Source organism: Salvelinus namaycush, chromosome 25, assembly GCF_016432855.1.
Source record: "Salvelinus namaycush isolate Seneca chromosome 25, SaNama_1.0, whole genome shotgun sequence".
NCBI lineage: Eukaryota > Metazoa > Chordata > Actinopteri > Salmoniformes > Salmonidae > Salvelinus > Salvelinus namaycush.
Genome location: NC_052331.1, coordinates 18,462,344 through 18,485,772, shown reverse-complemented (window position 1 = coordinate 18,485,772; position 23,429 = coordinate 18,462,344). Strand labels below are relative to the sequence as shown.

General features: G+C 45.3%; 1 protein-coding gene across 1 annotated transcript in view; it reads right to left on the bottom strand.

Moving 5' to 3' along the window:
• LOC120019823 (dipeptidyl aminopeptidase-like protein 6) overlaps nucleotides 1-23,429 on the bottom strand; it is a 151,874-nt gene that overhangs the window by 14,807 nt on the left and 113,638 nt on the right. The window contains exons 4-8 of the mRNA XM_038963236.1: nucleotides 18,127-18,221; nucleotides 15,528-15,602; nucleotides 15,373-15,412; nucleotides 13,304-13,407; nucleotides 9,023-9,143 (exon numbers count right to left, since the gene is read on the bottom strand). Of these exons, the coding sequence (XP_038819164.1) occupies nucleotides 9,023-9,143; nucleotides 13,304-13,407; nucleotides 15,373-15,412; nucleotides 15,528-15,602; nucleotides 18,127-18,221 (435 nt within the window). The remainder of the gene's footprint in view (nucleotides 1-9,022; nucleotides 9,144-13,303; nucleotides 13,408-15,372; nucleotides 15,413-15,527; nucleotides 15,603-18,126; nucleotides 18,222-23,429) is intronic.

Here is a 23,429-nt window from a genome sequence, read left to right as displayed (position 1 = left end):
TTTTTTATAATTTTTTTAAATGGAATATCCGAAACATAAAATATACTTGCAGTGAAGCCGATCAACAACTACATCAGACCAGTCATCCAACAGACTCTCATTCAGAGTGACACACAGAAGTATCCAGGGTCAATGCCCTGCTCAAGGGCACGTTGACAGATCTCCCACCAGGCCAAAAGAACGTGAACCCGAACCCTCCAAGATCCCCCCACAGTTCCCCAATAGCTGTCCCTCAACCATTCGAGACCCCTCCCACAGTCGTCCCCCCAGAAGGGGGGCACCAACAACCAAGATAATTAACTAAAGAGAAAAAAGAGACAGAAGAAAACAGCAAACAACAATGCACATTTTTTTTAAAGACTAAAAAATGAAAACAAAGGACATCAAGGACTACTAAAATCATAACAGCAATGCCAACTGTATATGTTTGTGTGCATGTCTGGCACTATTACATGTACAGTTGAAGTCGGAAGTTAACATAGGTTGGAGTCATTAAAACTCGTTTTTCAACTACTCCACAAATTTCTTGTTAACAAACTATAGTTTTGGCAAGTCGGTTAGGACATCTACTTTGTGCGTGACACAAGTAATTTTTCCAACAATTGTTAACAGACAGATTATTTCACTTATTATTCACTGTATCACAATTCCAGTGGGTCAGAAGTTTACATACACTAAGTTGACTGTGCCTTTAAACAGCTTAGAAAATTCCATATAATGATACAGTCTCTTACTACATTCATTTATCTCCCTTGGAAATTGGTCATTGAGACCGAATTTGGTCCCTTTAAGCTCCCTTCCCCTGCTTTTGATCAGCTCCTTTTGTTGTTAGTGTTCAAATTTTGCGATGATCGGTCGGGGACCGAGTGTTCGTTGTTTGCAGCAACTTCTTTGTTGTTGTAATATTGCAAATGGACATGGCTGTTTCACCATTAAGGATTCCAAAGGATAATTGAATTCAATGAAATTCTATGATATTCAAATGGCTTATTTAATCTACGCATCACCATATAAATGTTTATTTTGACATGTATGGCTACCAATACCATGTAGCATAAGTTTGAAACATTTCATTTTTAAAACAGATTATCCTAAAACAATTTTAAATAATTACAGTGGTATTGAAATAGTCTAAGATCATGTTGTGGGTTGTCTATAATAATTATTAAATACATTTCCCAGATTGCATTAGATCAAACAGTACCGTATGGAAGGGAACAATCTAACATGTCATTACAAAGAAAAATTATGTTGGGCGTCTTTGGTTTATATTCATGCTAATGTTTGAAATGGTATATGTATTATTTGCATTACGTGGCATATCCTTAACATAAAATACTTGTCAAATGAATGAGATTGTCATGCTTCATGTCTCATTTGAATTGGTTTGAATTATATTCTACTTCCTTCAATTCAAATTTAATTCAAATGTTGTTTCCGGTGGGGTGTGGCCAATTCAAATTCAATAAAAATGTATGGTTTGAATGCAATTTCCTTTCAAAATTCTGAATTGACCCCAACCCTGACTTATTCATCAGGGTTGGGGTCAATTCAGAATCAATTCAGAATTTTGAAAGGAAATTGCATTCAAACCATACATTTTTATTGAATTTGAATTGGCCATATCTGAAAGATCTGTGCTCTGTGTGCTAACCCAATGAAGGTCTTCAAAGAGAATCAATGGGAGGAAATACTGCTGGAACTAAACTGTCAGGGCTTTGGTGAAGGAGTTCCGAGATCAGTGAGGAAAGTCACTTATATCAGTCTCAGTGTAGTCATGGGGACAGCAAGAGGACCATGACCCACAGCCCTCAGGGAGACACACAGACGGATGGACAGACTATCCTAACCCTAGCTCCAGCCACAACCCTAACCCTAGCTCCAGCCACAACCCTAACCCTAGCTCCAGCCACAACCCTAACCCTAGCTCCAGCCACAATGCTAACCCTAACTCCAGCCACAACCCTAACCATACAGTAGTTCAAGCCACAACCCTAACCCTAGCTCCAGCCACAATGCTAACCCTAACTCCAGCCACAACCCTAACCATACAGTAGTTCAAGCCACAACCCTAACCCTAGCTCCAGCCACAATGCTAACCCTAACTCCAGCCACAACCCTAACCATACAATAGTTCAAGCCACAACCCTAACCCTAGCTCCAGCCACAATGCTAACCCTAACTCCAGCCACAACCCTAACCATACAGTAGTTCAAGCCACAACCCTAACCCTAGCTCCAGCCACAATGCTAACCCTAACTCCAGCCACAACCCTAACCATACAGTAGTTCAAGCCACAACCCTAACCCTAGCTCCAGCCACAATGCTAACCCTAACTCCAGCCACAACCCTAACCATACAGTAGTTCAAGCCACAACCCTAACCCTAGCTCCCAGAGATGCAGTAACACCTGAGGCATCTCTCTGTGGTGGTTATTTCACACAACATGACTGAAGTGCTTATGTACTGCATGTAAAAATACAGCAATATGCATAACGGGCGTGATTCAGACTTAGGAAATGCACACCTTTCCTACGCACTTTTCAGTAGTTGGTATTCAAACTTAACTTATGCAGGTGCGTAATGAGCTTTGCAGGCGTGGTTCCCTTGCGCATGCTGAATAAATTGAATTCAACCGCTGGAACCCTCCCATTTGCTGGCCAACATATTTTGTCCTGGAGTTTTCATTCAATAGGTTTTACAGTACATTTATCTAAAGCAATCCCTTTACATTTATCTAAAGCCAACCTATCTAAAGCCAATTTGGTGTACCTTTAGATACAATTTTTCTCGACAGACTCACTAGAATATATGGAGAAAACGGTTCAGAATACTAGGGATCGATGAAAGAAAGGCATGTAGGTCTAAATACACACATATTCCTCTCCTTTTCAGTACCAATTGGTAGATAAAAAATATTATTGCATATTATTTAGGGTTAAGAAAGTATTTATGAATATATATTTTTAAACAGTTTTGGAGTGCCTTTACACACTAAACATATTGGTGAATCAAAAATACAGTGGTTTGATTCATCCTGAAAGTTGCCATATTCAATTGTTCCATCCATGAAATATTGGAAGGTGAGAAAAGTGTACAATAGGGGTTGAACATAAGTCCTATAAATCTCCCCTAATCAACCTCACTAATCATGGAACTGTGATGACAATGTACAGTCCAGCCGTTGTGAACCGTGCGGCAGGCTCCAGGTTTAAACTGCTACGTATGGTCTGTGCTCCATAAGGATTCAAATAGTCCCAAATTATTGCACAACTTGTAATACGTTAGCCTAATATGATCCACTATTGCTTGCGAACCTCAGGAACAACCACACAAACATGACAGAGGAAAGAAAGTTAAACTAACAATGTTTTAATATATTTTTTATGTTACTAGGTAAGTTGACTGAGAACACATTCTCATTTACAGCAACAACCTGGGGAATAGTTCTGGAGGGGGGATGAATGAGCCAATTGGAAGCTGGGGATGATTAGGTGGCCAGATTGGGAATTTAGCCAGGACACAACTACTCTTAAGATGAGTGCCATGGGATCTTTATTGACCACTGAGACTCAGGACACCCGTTTAACGTCCGATCCAAAAGACAACGGGGTTGCCTCCAACACCACTTCCAGCAGTATCTTTTCTCCCATCCAGGGACCAACCAGAGCCAACCCTGCTTAGCTTCAGAGGCATGCCAGCAGTGGGATGCAGGGTGGTATTCTGCTGGCTAATGGAATGATGCAAAATGTAAGGAAACTAACACTAAAGTGACAGTTATAAATGTATGTGGGTATTACTGATGGTGGCTCCCGATAGTGGCTAATATTTAACATGATACAAACTGTAAAATAAAAATGTGAAAATCCCGGGCATATAATTAAAACATTCTAAAGCCTATACATCAACTCGCCAGGTTCGGCCCTACAGAAGCCTATAAAGTCTCCAAATTTCATCTACGCAAATTATGAGGGCACACAATAAATATTCTGAATAACTGCACAGCTATTTATAGCCTACTTCACTGTAGGGGGCCGCAATACATGTCATGTTGATATGATTTTCAGTTTGCTTCCATGTCTGGTTAACATTAGTCAGAATACAAATAGAGCGAAAAGTGCATAAAAAGGGAATTACGTCCATTTACGCACTTAACTCGGGTCGGAATTCTCCATCAAAGGAAGTGTTGCTCGAATCCACTGCACACGTCGCCAGATCATCACCACTCAATAACACCCTTCCTATTGCATTACATAACCCCATAGACATTCAGACAACTTCTCGTTTCCTGTCACTACAGTGATAAATCAGCGCTGGGGGTGTTGTGAAGAGATCCACATCCTGCGCTGTCTAGTGCTGTTGGCTTTGTGTGGCACTCTCTGCTCTGCATGACAATCCTATCCTGTCTCACTACTATATCACCCTCACACCAAGCATTCTGCTCTGATAAGATAGGGAGATGGGCACACACACACACACACACACACACACACACACACACACACACACACACACCAGTCTGATGATGCTGCTCTGAGATCAGGTGCTGCAGTTCAGGAGTCATTCCATAAACCTCGTGCAGACAAATATTATGCAACTATGTGGCTGTCTATTCACACTATAAATAAAATGTATATCTAATATCGCTCTTAGGCCTACACAATGGATTATAGCATTAGGTAAGCTTAACTGTGGGTTTACAATCTAGGAATCTAATCAAATATGAAAGCCAATATGTTTTATGAGAGCTTAGTCAGTAACCACTAATTAGACAGTTGATGGCTAATCCTGCTTGATACTGTATACCAGTCTTGTGAAAGGTTTCCAGCTGCACACTATCAAAAACAGCTACTGTAGGCCTACATAGTGCCAGAGTGGCCGATGGGGATATGAGTGTGTTATAATGGGTTTATACTCCTCTCAAAAAATGGATTTGGTATCCAGAATGCCCTGTGGTTGAACTACAGCGACCACTAGAGAGCGAAGAGGTACCACTGTCACCTTGAGCCTAAGGCTGCTATTATAAAACTCAGTCAAAACACTATAAAAAATATCAATCCCATGTAGTAATCCAGTGATTTAAGGGGTGACATCAAAAGTAAAACCATCATCCAACAAAACAAAACAAAATGTAAATAAATAAATGGAGAAATGAATACCGTATTGAGCAGAACATTTTCCAAATGACCACATTACAAATGACCACATTACAAACGGCAGTACAGTAGTAGCGTAGATTGCAACCAGTTGCAGAGTGAGATTGCAGCGATGCAGACATGAATGAATGAACATTGCCTAAACACAGAGACAAGCATGGAGAGCTCTGGGGACAGGGAGTGTCACGTTCCTGACCTATTGTTCCTTTTTCTTTTATTTATTTAGTTGGTCAGGGCGTGAGGTGGGGTGGGTTGTCTTTGTGTGTTTTTGTATTGTCTAGGGTGTTGTATGGTTTAGGGGGTTAAGTAGAGTAGATGGTTTAGTGTTCAGTGTAGGTGTCTAGGAAAGTCTATGGTTGCCTGAGTTGGTTCTCAATTAGAGACAGCTGGTTATTGTTGTCTCTGATTGGGAGCCATATTTAAGGCAGCCATAGGCTTTAGCTGTTGTGGGTAATTGTCTATGTGTAGTGTTTGTGTCAGCACTATTTATATGTAAAGCTTCACGGTCGTCAGTTTGTTATTTTGTTAGTTTGTGTATAGTTGTTCGTTTCTTGTTTTTTCTCTCTTCTTTAAATAAAGAAGATGTATTTTGCACACGCTGCGCCTTGGTCCTCTCTCTCACCCAAAGACGATCGTGACAGAATTACCCACCAATCTAGGACCAAGCGGCGTGTCAAGCGGCAACAGGACCCACCTACACAGGATTCATGGACATGGGAGGAGATACTGGATGGTAAGGGACCTTGGGCACAACCAGGAGAATATCGCCTCCCTCGTGAAGAGCTGGAGGCAGCTAAAGCCGAGAGGAGGCGATATGAGGAGGCAGCACGGAAGCAAGGCTGGAAGCCCGTGAGTACAACCCAAAAATTTCTTTGGGGGGGCCTTAAAGGGAGTGTGGCGAAGTCAGGTAGGAGACCTGCGCCTACTCCCTGTACTTACCGTGGAGAGCGAGAGTACGGGCAGACACCGTGTTACGCAGTAGAGCGCATGGTGTCTCCTGTACGCGTGCATAGCCCGGTTCGGTACATTCCAGCTCCACGTATCGGCCGGGCTAGATTGAGCGTTGAGCCGGATGTCATGAAGCCGGCCCAACGCATCTGGCCACCAGTGCGTCTCCTCGGGCCGGCTTACATGGCACCAGCCTTACGCATGGTGTCCCCGGTTCGCCTACATAGCCCGGTGCGGGTTATTCCACCTCCCCGCACTGGTCGGGCGACGGGGAGCATACAACCAGGTAAGGTTGGACAGGCTCAGTGCTCAAGGGAGCCAGTACGCCTGCACGGTCCGGTATTTCCGGCGCCACCTCCCCGCTCCAGCCCAGTACCACCAGTGCCTACACCACGCACCAGGCTTCCTGTGCGTCTTCAGAGCCCTGTGCCTCCTCCACGCACTAGCTCTATGGTGCGTGTCTCCAGCCCTTTACCACCAGTGCCTACACCACGCACCAAGCCTCCTGTGTGTCCCCAGAGTCCTGTGCGTCCTGTTGCTGCTCCCCGCACTAGCCCTGAGATGCGTGTCCTCAGCCCGGTACCACCAGTTCCGGCACCACGCACCAGGCCTACAGTGCGTCTCAGCCGGCCAGAGTCTGCCGTCTGCCCAACGGCGCCTGAACTGCCCGTCTGCCCAACGGCGCCTGAACTGCCCGTCTGCCCAACGCCGTCTGAACTGTCCGTCTGCCAAGCGCCGCATGAACTGCCCGTCTGTACTGAGTATTCAAAGCCGCCCGTCTGTACTGAGCCTGCAAAGCCGCCCGTCTGCCATGAGCCTTCAGAGCCGTCCGCCAGACAGGAGCCGCTAGAGCCTTCCGCCAGACAGGAGCCGCTAGAGCCTTCCGCCAGACAGGAGCAGCCAGAGCCTTCCGCCAGACAGGAGCAGCCAAAGCCTTCCGCCAGACAGGATCAGCCAGAGCCTTCCGCCAGACAGGATCAGCCAGAGCCTTCCGCCAGACAGGATCAGCCAGAGCCTTCCGCCAGACCGGATCAGCCAGAGCCTTCCGCCAGACCGGATCAGCCAGAGCCTTCCGCCAGACAGGATCAGCCAGAGCCTTCCGCCAGACAGGATCAGCCAGAGCCTTCCGCCAGACAGGATCAGCCAGATCCGTCAGCCAGCCATGAGCAGCCAGATCCGTCAGCCAGCCATGAGCAGCCAGATCCGTCAGCCAGCCATGAGCAGCCAGATCCGTCAGCCAGACATGAGCAGCCAGATCCGTCAGCCAGACATGAGCAGCCAGATCCGTCAGCCAGACATGAGCAGCCAGATCCGTCAGCCAGACATGAGCAGCCAGATCCGTCAGCCAGCCATGAGCAGCCAGATCCGTCAGCCAGCCATGAGCAGCCAGATCCGTCAGCCAGCCATGAGCAGCCAGATCCGTCAGCCAGCCATGAGCAGCCAGATCCGTCAGCCAGCCATGAGCAGCCAGATCCGTCAGCCAGCCATAAGCCGTCCAGCCAGGATCCGCCAGAGCCGTCATCCAGCCAGGATCCGCCAGAGCCGTCATCCAGCCAGGATCCGCCAGAGCCAGCCAGCCAGGATCCGCCAGCCAGCCAGGATCCGCCAGAGCCAGCCAGCCAGGATCCGTCCCTCAGTCCGGAGCTGCCGTCCCTCAGTCCGGAGCTGCCGTCCCTCAGTCCGGAGCTGCCGTCCCTCAGTCCGGAGCTGCCGTCCCTCAGTCCGGAGCTGCCGTCCCTCAGTCCGGAGCTGCCCCTTATCCTGGTGCTGCCCCTTATCCTGGTGCTGCCCCTTATCCTGGTGCTGCCCCTTATCCTGGTGCTGCCCCTTATCCTGGTGCTGCCCCTTATCCTGGTGCTGCCCCTTAGTCCGGTGCTGCCCCTTAGTCCGGTGCTGCCCCTTAGTCCGGTGCTGCCCCTTAGTCCGGTGCTGCCCCTTAGTCCAGTGGGGTTAATGTGGAGGGTGGTCATTTGGAGGAGGCTACGAAAGCGGGTAGTGACTATGGTGGGGTGGGGACCACGACCAGTGCCAGAGCCGCCACCGTGGACAGACGCCCACCCAGACCCTCCCCTAGACTTTATGCTGGTGCGCCCGGAGTTCGCACCTTAAGGGGGGGGTTATGTCACGTTCCTGACCTATTGTTCCTTTTTCTTTTATTTATTTAGTTGGTCAGGGCGTGAGTTGGGGTGGGTTGTCTTTGTGTGTTTTTGTATTGTCTAGGGTGTTGTATGGTTTAGGGGGTTAAGTAGAGTAGATGGTTTAGTGTTCAGTGTAGGTGTCTAGGAAAGTCTATGGTTGCCTGAGTTGGTTCTCAATTAGAGACAGCTGGTTATTGTTGTCTCTGATTGGGAGCCATATTTAAGGCAGCCATAGGCTTTAGCTGTTGTGGGTAATTGTCTATGTGTAGTGTTTGTGTCAGCACTATTTATATGTATAGCTTCACGGTCGTCAGTTTGTTATTTTGTTAGTTTGTGTATAGTTGTTCGTTTCTTGTTTTTTCTCTCTTCTTTAAATAAAGAAGATGTATTTTGCACACGCTGCGCCTTGGTCCTCTCTCTCACCCAAAGACGATCGTGACAGGGAGACACAGAGTGAAATACAACCAGATGTTTCTCTTTATGGAATTACTTACAAACACTAGCCATAGATAGCCTTTGTCTCTGAGGAGAGGGGAAAACTAATCTTAAAAAACTACAATAAAACGGTCTATTTTTTGTTATGATTATATTGGCTTGCTTATTCTTTTAAAACATTGTACAGAATAGGTGGAGTTTCTTTGTGAGTCCATGCCTTATGTTTTGATACTGCTGCAATCCTGGGGTGTAACTAACAAGCGTTCTCTGTCCTGCTGGTATTTGTAGTTCTGTTAGAATAGCTCAGCTGTATGCAGTAGTGAGGGTGTATTGTAGTTCACCTACCCTCATACAGCCAGTCACTCAGGCCGTTGAAGATGACTCGCTCCTTCCCTGTGGACACCAGGCGAATGGTTCTGCTCTCCACTGTCGCTCTGTAGTAGATGTTGTTCTCAAAGATAAAGATCTGGGGAAAGAAAGGACATGATGCTGGGTATGGTACCTCCAAAATAACAGTTTTGTGCATTTCAGTGATTTTGCTTTTGCCTCTTGACGTGTTTCAAATGCAGTCTTCTCAGCTTGACACTGTGGCTGCCTTGTAATTACTAGATTGTACCTTTCCACACAATAACAACCACTTCGACTGACACTCCTCCTGGGTAATCTTCATCACAGTGTGACATTCACTCAGTCCTAAAAAGAACATTCATCCTCCAGCCTGTAGACATATCCACTTACACACACCATGCACAAAAGAGTCCCATAAGAGTCTAAGCCCTGTCTAAGCTGTGGGAGGGAGGGGCCATTCTACTAAGCTACAATATATGCAATTGTTTATAGAAGGTCATACCAAGGATCATTTCGCCATTTGATTTGGAATTTTAAGACCCCTTGAAGTATCAAAAGATACATATAAAAAACTATTTGATGACATTTTGGGTGGGGTGGGGGGGTGGGGGGGCTTACTGCTATTAGCCCATACAAACGCATTGAACAACAGATGGTCTTAAAAAGAAATCTTAAGGACATGTTCTGAAGTGTCTGTCCTATATCTAAGAGATAGAAGAAAGACAGGGAAACATTTTTGTAATAATTTTTTACATGTATTTAACGTCTTCTTTTTGGTACTAACAGTCTCCATATATACTGTACCGCCATTAAAAAAAATCAACTGATACAGGTGGACGTTGTGATGCCTGTGGGCTTCCTAGGGCAAAACAACCGACATGTATTGTACGGGAGAGTCTCATCTTTCCATAGAAGGGTAATAATAATAATTGTCTGTAGGCCAAACTGATTTTGTGAGAAGACTGATTTTCGGAATGTCTCATGGTCTGACAAACACTGTCTCTGTCACCTTTCACCGCAGATGCAGAAGTGTGACTTAGGCGGATGTGGTGGATTGAGACGCATCCAGTCACACAAGGGAATATAACGTTGCGGATCAAGTTTGGAATGATCATTTCATGTGTACAACATCTAAAGACCGTTTCTAAAAGGACTTGTTTGTGAGTTTATGGAGCCTTTGTTCATGTTTTTTCAGGGCCCCCGTAACAACGAGGATGAAGAAGGATGCACAACGAGGATGAGGAAGGATGCACAACGAGGATGAGGAAGGATGCACAACGAGGATGAGGAAGGATGCACAACGAGGATGAGGAAGGATACACAACGAGGATGAGGAAGGATGCACAACGAGGATGAGGAAGGATACACAACGAGGATGAGGAAGGATGCACAACGAGGATGAGGAAGGATGCACAACGAGGATGAGGAAGGATGCACAACGAGGATGAGGAAGGATGCACAACGAGGATGCTGTTTGGGGTAAGTTTCTTCCCAAAAAATGTAATCACAAAAAAGGTGTCTGTAACATGCCATCCATCAAAAATTGAGATTTGGTTGTAAAAAATAAAACTTCTCCTTTAAGAAGAGACTACTGCACAACGAGGATGAGGAAGGATGCACAACGAGGATGAGGAAGGATGCACAACGAGGATGCTGTTTGGGGTAAGTTTCTTCCCAAAAAATGTAATCACAAAAAAGGTGTCTAACATGTCATCCATCAAAAATTGAGATTTGGTTGTAAAAAATAAAACTTCTCCTTTAAGAAGAGACTACTGCTGGGTGGATGAGCGTGTGGCACCACCACCAATCCACCGTCAATCCACTCTCCTCTCCTGCAGCTTTACTATGCGTTGGTGGGAGAGGGAAACAATGTGTCTTTGAAGAACACAGTTCAGACTCAGACAGACTCTCCTCTATTTTTTTCCTTTGTCTTAAGTCACAGAGAGAGGAATGATTATTATCTTTCATATTCTTGGTATTTGTTTAAAATTCAACGGTTGATGTGGACGGGGAATTAAAAAGGGACATATTCAAGCTTGAAGGTGGAATGTATCTCTTGACTTATGACCCATTCAATCAGTCACCATTCATTATATCAATGAGGGATAAGATGAAAAGAAAAAGATTGGGAACAAAGGTAGAAACAAAAATAAAAAAAATATGAAAGTAGAGAATATAAAAAAAGATTTCAAAAGGTAAAGAGAGATGAAAGTAGAACCATCAAAAGAAACCTGCCTTCCTGTGTGTACAGTACGTGTGTGTGTTTGTTTGTTTGTGTGTGGACCCAGCTAGTTGTTTGCTCTGTCATGATAGAGTAATTGCCCATGGCTTAATGATCACAGTAGGGTGCTTCTCTGTCTCCTGGTTCCACAAATCACACACATGATGCTCCAGTACACACACACACACACACACACGCACACACACACACACACATGTTTTGATGTAATTCTGTATAATGGATGGTTCTGACCATTCTGACAGTTTTTATTATGCAAAATCATTACGTCACAAACGGGAGAAGAATAACTGGTGGGTCAATAACTGGTGGGTCAATAACTGGTGGGTCAATAACTGGTGGGTCAATAACTGGTGGGTGACTTCTGTGTCTCTTTGCTATTTTAAGTAGTAATTGTGCACCAATATTGACTTTTAAAAGCCTGTTATACTAAAGGAAGTGCCCTTGAATAAAGACCCCATGGAGAATTCAATAAATCAGATTCTTTTGTATGAATAAAGACTTGCTAAAGTGCTAAAATTCAGCATTTTGACATGTTCCCATGTGCACCCTCTGTGACTTCTAGGAAGATTTTAACCCACTTTGCCCCAATATTTCTCCAGGTTTTCCCCATCACTGTAAAGCCCTAGGTATTGTGTTTCTTTGACAGTCATTTCTGAAGATTAGACTTATTTCATGTGATTTGTGATTAATTTATGTCTGTCCCTCATTTTAAGGTCAACCCTGATACTTGAACCGAACCCTCGTTTTGATATGATGAAACAAATCCTTTTAAAATGTGTTTTTCAAATGAAACATTGATCATCTAATTGTCAAATCATAGAGTAAAAGCAGGTGAGCTGGTTATCATTTTTGGGGAAATGTTCTGGTGTTTTGTGGTCGAGCATAACACGTAAATCCTGTTATCACAGAAAGAAAGGCCACAAATGTTTTAAATAACAATTTACCAAAAATTGTGAAGCTTGCATTTACAGTAATTCCAATCTCTGTTGCACAAAACAAACTTCCATTCTCCCTGTCACACATGGGGATTTATGGCAGATTTAAGATTAAATTGTTACAGTCAACCCTGTTATGGTCAATCCTGTTATGGTCAATCCTGTAATGGTCAACCCTGTTACTTTATTTGGCACCTACACTAATAGGCACTTACTTACTGTATTACATTTTTTGGAATAACTTATTTTTTATGAAGTTGAAAATTGTGCTCTTTATGACAGAATGTTAAAATTAGGTGAAATTAAAATGTGGGACCAAGATACACTTTTCAAAAGGCACTGAATTGGTGGAATGGCCCTGGTATCATTGGCTCAAGCTGAGAGAAAAAACATCCGCTCAGACAGTTCACAGCTCTAGCTCTTCAATAAACCAAACACGCAGCTACTGTAGACATCAAAACAAAAAGAAACCAATCAGGTCATCTATAACCTTATGCAAATGTGACTGCTTTCTCCCTTGGCAGGCAAGATCTCATATTTTACTAGCTTGAAATGTTTATATTGTTCCCTTTTAAATTTGTCGGTAGACTAATTTAGGCAAATTATATGATAAGAGCTCTCAGGTAACAACCAACAGAGTTGCAGTAAAAGGTAAGTCAGTGGAGAAACACAAGGGAATACAGCCCGTTACTGTTGTTTTGTAAGTAGTCCTCCAATCTAAAGTACTCTTGTGAGGGGAATGAGAACCTGCAGTGTACTAACCAGGGAAAACAACAAGGAGATACACTTCTAGGTTTTTCGAAAAATATCTCCTTCGACTCAATAACAACAATGACTGTTTCTTGCTTTAACCATAGCGACGATTCTGACATCATCATCTCCAAAGTGGTGCTGTGTAGAAAGGGAACGCATAAAGGGGCGTATCACGGTGTCTGTCAACTCTCCCTTTGGCAGGTCTTAAAAAAGTTGGAATAACATTTGTTTCAAGTTCAAGGCTGGAGCATATCGGTAATGGAGGTATACGGGAGTGCATGTGTGTCTTTTTCAGTGAGACAGTGAGGGTGTAGACAGGTGAGTAGACAGGTGTGTGGGGTCTCTTACCAACTGTTGGCCCTTGGGTCCCCATCCAGCATACTGCAGGAGGGCGTTCCGTACCTCAGGAGGATTCAGACTCAACGTTTCCCTGTGGAGATACAACACATACTCTGTCACGGTCTGCGTGTCTTTGTTTGTTTCAGGGCGCGTGTCTCAGACTGTGCACAAAAATACATGGAATCTTCCAGTGAGCTATCTAGGTTGCTTCTGTAATGGTACTATCGATCATTCAGAGACACATTTAGCAAATGTTTGCTTAACTTTAAGACTGAGTACAAATATGGAACAAAAAGCAGACCAGACAGAGCTGGTACATAACAAGTGGCCTTTACCTTGGCTGATGTTAGGGATGGTGTTTTAAATGTATCCACCAGATGGCAGCACAAGAGCACAGATTTGACGTTGCTGATGCTAAGCACTTGTTAATGCCGCGTTCATGTGCTAGTCGAAACTAGGAAACTCTGACATTTCCGACTTGCTAACAGGTTGTAATTACACACATGCCGCGTTCAACCAGTAAGCAAGTCGGAAATTTCAAAGTTTGGTGAACGCAGCAGTAGAAGAAGCAGAGACAGAATAGGAAGCGAGACACCACACTTTTTTTTATGTTTCAATGAAAGTCAATGAACTAAGTAGGCCAGACCCAGCTGCTATTGCATTGGTGTCTATAGGAGACACAGCCAGTTAAGTAGACCGGAACAGACACATTGTTTTCAATGGTAAATGGCCTGATTGAACTATCTTCATTTATCCATCATCTTTGGTAGAAAGTCAAGCTGTCATCGAGAACATTCAGCAACTTCCTGTTTCATTTAATACTCAGACAAAAATAAGATGTGAGTCAGTCAGTCAGAGAAAGAGACAGTCAGTCAGTCAGAGAAAGAGACAGTCAGTCAGTCAGTCAGAGAAAGAGACAGTCAGTCAGTCAGAGAAAGAGTCAGTCAGTCAGAGAAAGAGTCAGTCAGTGAAAGAGTCAGTCAGTCAGTCAGAGAAAGAGTCAGTCAGTCAGTCAGAGAAAGAGTCAGTCAGAGAAAGAGACAGTCAGTCAGTCAGAGAAAGAGACAGTCAGTCAGAGAAAAAGACAGTCAGACAGAGAAAGAGACAGACAGACAGACAGAAAGAGACAGACAGACAGACAGACAGAGGGAAACAAACAGACAGAGACAGACAGATAGTAAGACAGAGAGAGACAGAGACAGGGAGACAGACGGAGAGTGAGAGCGAGAGAGGGAGAAAGACAGAGAGTGAGAGAGAGAGTGATAGACAGAGAGAGACAGACATATACAGACAGACAGAGAGACATACATATACAGACAGACAGAGGGACAGACCTAGACAGATAGAGAGACAGACATATACAGAAAGACAGAGAGACAGACATATACAGAAAGACAGAGAGACAGACATATACAGAAAGACAGAGAGAAAGACATATACAGACAGAGAGACATACATATACAGACAGAGAGACATACATATACAGACAGAGAGACATACATATACAGACAGACAGACAGACAGACAGACAGACAGACAGACAGACAGACAGACAGACAGACAGACAGACAGACAGACAGACAGACAGACAGACAGACAGACAGACAGACAGACAGACAGACAGACAGACAGACAGACAGACAGACAGACACATACAGACAGACAGACATATGGACATACATATACAGACAGACAGACATATACGGACAGACAGAGAGATATACATACACAGACAGAGAGATATACATACACAGACAGAGCGACAGACATATACAGACAGACAGAGAGACATACATACACAAACAGAGAGACAGACATTGACCGACAGAGACAGACATTGACCGACAGAGACAGACATTGACCGACAGAGACAGACATTGACCGACAGAGACAGACATTGACCGACAGACAGACAGACAGACAGACAGACAGACAGACAGACAGACAGACAGACAGACAGACAGACAGACAGACAGACAGACAGACAGACAGACAGACAGACAGACAGACAGACAGACAGACAGACAGACAGACAGACAGACAGACAGACAGAGTGCAGACTTACGGGGTGATGAGACTACAGATGATGTAGAATGCCATGTAGGAGTGCTGGTAGACCTGCAGAGACAAACACAGCTTCAGCTTCCAACCTCAGAAGACAGAAACACACAATAAACTCCACATCTGAAACAGAGACAAAAGGAAAAGGTGAAGTGTGGTCCTTTCTACTCACTGGGGCCACATTGTAGGCCAACAACACATGTTCCAGGTCTGGAGATATTTGGTACTTGGTGGCTTTATACATTTCCTGGATAAGAGAGAAGTGAGGACGTTTTGAGTCATGTTTATTACAAATGAGCGTCATACTGTACATACTGTTTTTAAATACCATATCTGTCACGCCCTGACCGTAGAGAGCTTTTTATGTCTCTATGTTGGTTTGGTCAGGGTGTGATTTGGGTGGGCATTCTATGTTCATTTTCTATGTTTTGTATTTCTTTGTGTTTGGCCGGGTGTGGTTCTCAATCAGAGGCAGCTGTCTATCGTTGTCTCTGATTGAGAATCATACTTAGGCAGCTTTTTCCCACCTGTGTTTTGTGGGTAGTTGTTTTCTGTTTAGTGTTTTGCACCTGACAGGACGGTTTCGGTTATTCACTTTGTTATTTTTGTTTAGTGTTCAGTTTAAATAAAAAGTCATGAACACTTACCACGCTGCGCTTTGGTCCGATTCCTCTTCATCTGACGACGACACCTGTTACAGAACTACCCACCACCAAAGGACCAAGCAGCGTGGTAAGGAGGAGTAGCGTGGCCAGGGGTATGAGACAACCTGGGAGGAGGTAGAGAGGTGGTCGGTCGACCCAGGGAGAGTGCCAGAGCCTGCTTGGGATTCTATGGAGCAGTGCGAAGAGGGATACCGGAGGATGGAGTCGGCGAGACGAACACGGCTGGCAAGAAAGCCCGAGAGGCAGCCCCCCAATTCTTTTGGGGGGGGGGGACACGGGGAGGGTGGCAGAGTCAGGTTGGAGACCTGAGCCAACTCCCCGTGCTTACCGTGGCGGGCGTCGTACTGGTCAGGCACCGTGTTATGCGGTGGAGTTCACGGTGTCTCCAGTACGCGTTCTTAGCCCGGTGCGCTACATCCCAGCTCCCCACATCTGCCGAGCTAGGGTGAGCATCCAGCCAGGACGGAGTGTGCCAGCCCTGCTCTCCAGACCTCCAGGACGTCTCTACGGCCCAGGATATCCTGCGCCGGCTCTGCGCACCGTGTCTCCAGTGCGTCTGCACAGCCCAGTGCGTCCTGCGCCCCGCACGTGCCGGGCCAAAGTCACCATCCAGCCAGGATGGGTTGTGCAGGCTCCTAGCTCGAGACCCCCAGTGCACCTCCACGGCCCAGTGTATCCGGTGCCTCTGCCTAGGACAGGGCCTCCTGTATGTCTCTCCAGCCTGGTGAGTCCTGTGCCTGCGCCTAGAACTAACTCTTCTGTATGTCTCCCCAGCCTGGTGAGCCCTGTGGCAGCTCAAGGTACCAGACTGCCCATACGTCTCCTCCCTCCAGTGATGATCCATGGCAGAAGCCTCCAATCATGATCCATGGCACGAAGCCTCCAGTGATGATCCAGGGCAAGAAACATCCAGTGATGATCCATGGCACGAAGCCTCCAGTGATGATCCATGGCAAGAAGCCTCCAGTGATGGCCTTACTGCTATTCCAGTTTCAACTGTTCTGCCTGCGGTTATGGAACCCCTACCTGTCCCAGACCTGTTGTTTTCAACTTTTAATGATCGGCTATGAAAAGCCAACTGACATTTATTCCTGATTATTATTTGACCATGCTTGTCACTTATGAACATTTTGAACATCTTGGCCATGTTCTGTTATAATCTCCACCCGGCACAGCCAGAAGAGGACTGGCCACCCCTCATAGCCTGGTTCCGCTCTAGGTTTCTTCCTAGGTTTTGGCCTTTCTAGGGAGTTTTTCCTAGCCACCGTGCTTCTACACCTGCATTGCTTGCTGTTTGGGGTTTTAGGCTGGGTTTCTGTACAGCACTTCGAGATATTAGCTGATGTACGAAGGGCTATATAAAATAAACTTGATTTGATGATCCATGGCAAGAAGCCTCCAGTGATGATCTATGGCACGAAGCCTCCAGTGATGATCCACGGCAAGAAGCCTCCAGTGATGATCCATGGCAAGAAGCCTCCAGTGATGATCCACGGCAAGAAGCCTCCAGTGATGATCCGTGGCACGAAGCCTTCAGTGGTGAGACATGGCACGAAGCCTCCAACGAAGGCCTCCAGCGACGGTCTCCAGTCCGGAGCCTCCAGCGACGGTCTCCAGTCCGGAGCCTCCAGCAACGACGGTCTCCAGTCCGGAGCCTCCAGCAACTTTGGGGGGGGGGGGGGGGGGGGGGGGGGGTACTGTCACGCCCTGACCTTAGATCTTTTTATGTCTCTATTTTGGTTTGGTCAGGGTGTGATTTGGGTGGGCATTCTATGTTCATTTTTCTATGTTTTGTATTTCTTTGTTTTGGCCGGGTGTGGTTCTCAATCAGGGACAGCTGTCTATCGTTGTCTCTGATTGGGAACCATACTTAGGTAGCCTTTTCCCACCTGTGTTTTGTGGGTAGTTATTTTCTGTTTTTTGTTTCTGCACCTGACAGGACTGTTCGTTGTCGTTTTGCTCTTTGTTATTTTGTTCAAGTGTTTTTTGAGAATAAATCATGAGCACTTACCACGCTGCGCTTTGGTCCACTTCTTCATGCAACGATGACCGTTACAATATCACCTTCTCATACAGTTTTGGGAATAAATATAACCTAATACTCACAAACTTCCTGTTCTCCACCAAAACGACCCTCTCCTGTGTTTCAACGTTGAGTTTGACCACATCCCCTTCCTGTGTTCGATACAGCAGTACATTGTCTGGAAATAATAAACAGCACAGAAGAGAGAGAATTACATATTGGAATATGCAGCTGGCTGTTTCAAACAGTACAAATAGTGATGGATCAGGGATTCTAACCTCCTGCCTCTGAGGAGCCAGCCTTCCACACTGGACTGGGGGTAGATTGTTTTCAGGAGGCACAGAGGGCTCTGAGGAGCCAGCCTTCCACACTGGACTGGGGGTAGATTGTTTTCAGGAGGCACAGAGGGCCAATTGGAGCTGGCCCTGCTGGCAATCGTGTTACCTCTGCAGCATAATATACAGTAGTTGTAGGGTGTGATGGTGGTAGACCATTTTCCCACTATTGTTACGACCCAAACCGTATTGTGCTGGCTCAGAAATGTTTTCCTATGGTGGAGGCATAACTACGCCAGCACAGTAGACCTTGGCTCCGCTTTGCTGAGTACTATGAAAAGGATAGTGTTGTCCTCTAGACCCGAGCCACTTCCTCAGTGACACTGTGTCCTGTTCGGATAAACCCCCCTCCCAAGAGAAGAGAAGACGAGAGAAAAGGCCTCCGTGCTGCTATCTCCAATGTTTTTACCCTTCAAATAAAGGATGATTGAATAGCCATCTCATCTTCCTTGCTTACTATTCGCCACAACAATAACACAATGGTGCTGATGCTAGTGATACTGGCAGGATTTCATATGGCTGGACATAATGGCTTTTTTTTATGGTGGTGGTGTGTTTTTCCAATAAATAAACTCTTTCCGTATTCTGTTCTGAAAATGTTTTTCTGCTCCAAAGTCCAAATATTTGTTCAGTCATGACAGTTCATCTCTCAAAACACAATAATGGATGCATTAGGTATAATGGAAAGTGTACAGTATGAGTATCCTGCCAGTCCACACTCCAGAAGGCCTGACAAGTCAGCTGACTTCTTTAAAGTAGTGCATAACAACTTTAACAAAAGCGATTCATTAAATTGCTGTAATTAATCAATCAATTAAAAGTAATGAGAGCAGAGAACATTCCAATGTGGTGTTCGACAAAGGACAAGCTTTGAGGTGTGCGTGTGTGTGTGTGTGCGTGCGTGTGGACTTGTTTAACCAGAAGTCCCCACAAGAATATAAAAATAAAAAAAATTGACCATCTGGGAACATTTTGTTAGTCGCCACAAGGTCAACTGCTATTTCTAGGGGGTTTAGGGTTAAGGTTAGAATGAGTGTTAGGGTTATAATTAGGTTTAGGGTTAGGAGCTACGGTTAGTTTAAGGGTTAGGGTTAGGGTAAGGGTAAGGGTTAGGATTAGGGTCAGGGTTAGGGTAAGGGTCAGGGTCAGGGTTAGGGTAAGGGTAAGGGTTAGGGTCAGGGTCAGGGTTAGGGTAAGGGTCAGGGTCAGGGTTAGGGTAAGGGTAAGGGTAAGGGTTAGGGTAAGGTTTAGGGTCAGAGTAAGGGTCAGGGTAAGGGTCAGGGTTAGGGTCAGGGTTAGGGTAAGGGTTAGGGTCAGGGTCAGGGTCAGGGTTAGGGTAAGGGTCAGGGTTAGGGTAAGGTTTAGGAAAAATAAGATTTTGAATGGGACTGAACTATGTCCCCTCACAAGGTTAGTTGTACAATACTGTGTGTGTGCTTCTGCTGGTGAGGTTAATTATCATGATCCATCTGCTGAGGGAAATGCCCTCATTTCCCTACATATTATTTGGCTGTCTGCAAGGGAAAACACTGGACATCAGCATGTTGCCAACGTCATAACGGGGTGACTGGGCCAAAATATTCTGCCATGATTTAAATTATTAATTCAGTTTCACTGTAAAGTCCATGGAGAACAAGAGCACCTCCTCCCAGCTGCCCACTGCACTGAGGCTAGGTAACACGGTCACCACCGATAAATCCATGATAATCGAAAATTTCAATAAGCATTTCTCTACGGCTGTCCATGCTTTCCTCCTTGCTACCCCAATCCCGGCCAACTGCTCCGCACCCCCCGCAGCTACTTGCCCAAGCCTCCCCAGCTTCTCCTTCACCCAAATCCAGATAGCAGATGTTCTGAAAGAGCTGCAAAACCTGGACCCGTACAATCAGCTGGGCTAGACAATCTGGACCCTCTCTTTCTAAAATTATCCATTGTTGCAACCCCTATTTACCAGTCTGTTCAACCTCTCTTTTGTATCGTCCGAGATCCCCAAAGATTGGAAAGCTGCCGCGGTCATCCCCCTCTTCAAAGGGGGTGACACTCTAGACCCAAACTGTTACAGACCTATATCCATCCTGCCCTGCCTTTCTAAAGTCTTCAAAAGCCAAATTAATAAACAGATCACTGACCATTTTGAATCCCACCTTACCTTCTCCGCTGTGCAATCCGGTTTCCAAGCTGGTCACGGGTGCACCTCAGCCACGCTCAAGGTACTAAACGATATCATAACCGCCATCGATAAAAGACAGTACTGTGCAGCCGTCGTCATCGACCTGGCCAGGGCTTTCGACTTTGTCAATCACCGTATTCTTATCGGCAGACTCAATAGCCTTGGTTTCTCAAATGAGTGCCTCGCCTGGTTCACCAACTATTTCACAGACAGAGTTCAGTATGTCAAATCGGAGGGCCTGTTGTCCGGACCTCTGGCAGTCTCTATTGGGGTCCCACAGGGTTCAATTCTCGGGCCGATTCTTTTCTCTGTATATATCAACGATGTCGCTCTTGCTGCGGGTGATTCCCTGATCCACCTCTACGCAGACGACACCATTCTGTATACATCTGGCCCTTCTTTGGACATTGTGTTAACTAACCTCCAAACGAGCTTCAACGCCGTACAACACTCCTTCCATGGCCTCCAACTGCTCTTAAACGCTAGTAAAACCAAATGCAGGCTTTTCAACCATTCGCTGCCCGCACCCGCCCGCCTGACTAGCATCACTACTCTGGACGGTTCTGACTTAGAATATGTGGACAACTACAAATACCTAGGTGACTGGCTAGACTGTAAACTCTCCTTCCAGACTCACATTAAACATCTCCAATCCAAAATCAAATCTAGAATCGGCTTTCTATTTCGCAACAAACAACATCACTCACACCGCCAAACTTACCCTAGTAAAGCTGACTATCCTACCGATCATCGAATTTTGGCGATGTCATCTCAGTTGCTAACCTTAATTTGCTACCTGACAACTTTACTGTTTTTACTTTTTAATTACCATTTATATTTTTTGTTTTTCCCTCACTCAACTTTTTTTTCATTCAACTTTTTCACTCCGGACGCTTTATCTGGACATGGTTCGTCAGGACTTCCACCAGCCGAAACTAAGTAGTAACATTAACATGATGCCTTCTAATTGCAGTCGCTGTACTCATAATATACAGGAGAACGATTGCCTTACGGCGAAGATAGCTGTGCTGCAACCCAGCTTCAGACGTAATCATTAGGCAAGGGTAATTTCAGTGTAGGAAAGGATGAAACAGCGTCTGTGCCACCAGTAAGTACAGATAGTAGTATAAATCCCCTCGCACGGTCCCCGCAGCCGGACAACTTTCTCATGGCTTCTGGAGGGAAATGCTGTAGGAATGCTCAACCGGTGTCGCTCATTCAGCCGACAGAAACTTTCAACCGGTTCTCCCCATTAAGCAGCGAGTCGTAGTCAGAGGCCGAGCCTTCTCTGGTCTCTACTCCTCCCGTTACGGGGTCTGAGACGCCGAAGCCTCCCACCATTAGCTCTGATAAATTGAAAACCTTAGTCATTGGCGACTCCATTACCCTCAGTATTAGACTTAAAACGAAGCATCCAGCGATCATATACTGTTTACCAGGGGGCAGTGCTACCAACGTTAAGGCTTATCTGAAGATAGCGCTGGCTAAAGATAAAACTGGCGAGTGTAGAGAGTATAGGGATATTGTTATCCACATCGGCACCAGCTGCATACTGGACTCTATTACAACTAAACTACTGAAAGAGCTGCTTCCTGTGCTTGGCCCTCCTATGTTGAACATAATAAACGTCTCTCTATCCACCGGATGTGTACCAAACTCACTAAAAGTGGCAGTAATAAAGCCTCTCTTGAAAAAGCCAAACTGTGACCCAGAAAATATAAGAAACTATCGGCCTGTATCGAATCTCCCATTCCTCTCAAAGAAAATTTGAAAAAGCTGTTGCGCAGCAACTCACTGCCTTCCTGAAGACAAACAATGTATACGAAATGCTTCAGTCTGGTTTTAGACCCCATCATAGCACTGAGACTGCACTTGTGAAGGTGGTAAATGACCTTTTAATGGCATCAGACCGAGGCTTTGCATCTGTCCTCGTGCTCCTAGACCTTAGTGCTGCTTTTGATACCATCGATCAACACATTCTTCTGGAGAGATTGGAAACACAAATTGGTCTACACGGACAAGTTGGGGCCTGGTTTAGATTTTATCTGTCGGAAAGATATCAGTTTGACTCTGTGGATAGTTTGTCCTCTGACAAATCAACTGTACATTTCGGTGTTCCTCAAGGTTCCGTTTTAGGACCACTATTGTTTTCACTATATATTTTACCTCTTGGGGATGTCATTCGAAAGCATAATGTTAACTTTCACTGCTATGCGGATGACACACAGCTGTACATTTCAATGAAACATGGTGAAGCCCCAAAATTGCCCTCGCTGGAAGCCTGTGTTTCAGACATAAGGAAGTGGATAGCTGCAAACTTTCTACTTTTAAACTCGGACAAAACATAGATGCTTGTTCTAGGTCCCAAGAAACAAAGAGATCTTCTGTTGAATCTGACAATTAATCTTGATGGTTGTACAGTCGTCTCAAATAAAACTGTGAAGGACCTCGGCGTTACTCTGGACCCTGATCTCTCTTTTGACAAACATATCAAGACTGTTTCAATGACAGCATTTTTCCACCTACGTAACATTGTCAAAAATCTGACATTTTCTGTCCAAAAATGATGCAGAAAAATGTATCCATGCTTGTGTTACTTGGGTTACTGGGTCAGACTACTGCAATGCTCTACTTTCCGGCTACCCGGATAAAGCACAAAATAAACTTCAGTTAGTGCTAAATACGGCTGCTAGAATCCTGACTAGAACCAACAAATTTGATCATATTACTCCAGTGCTAGCCTCCGTACACTGGCTTCCTGTTAAGGCAAGGGCTAATTTCAAGGTTTTACTGCTAACCTACAAAACATTACATGGGCTTGCTCCTACCTATCTTTCCGATTTGGTCCTGCCGTACATACCTACACGTACGCTACGGTCAC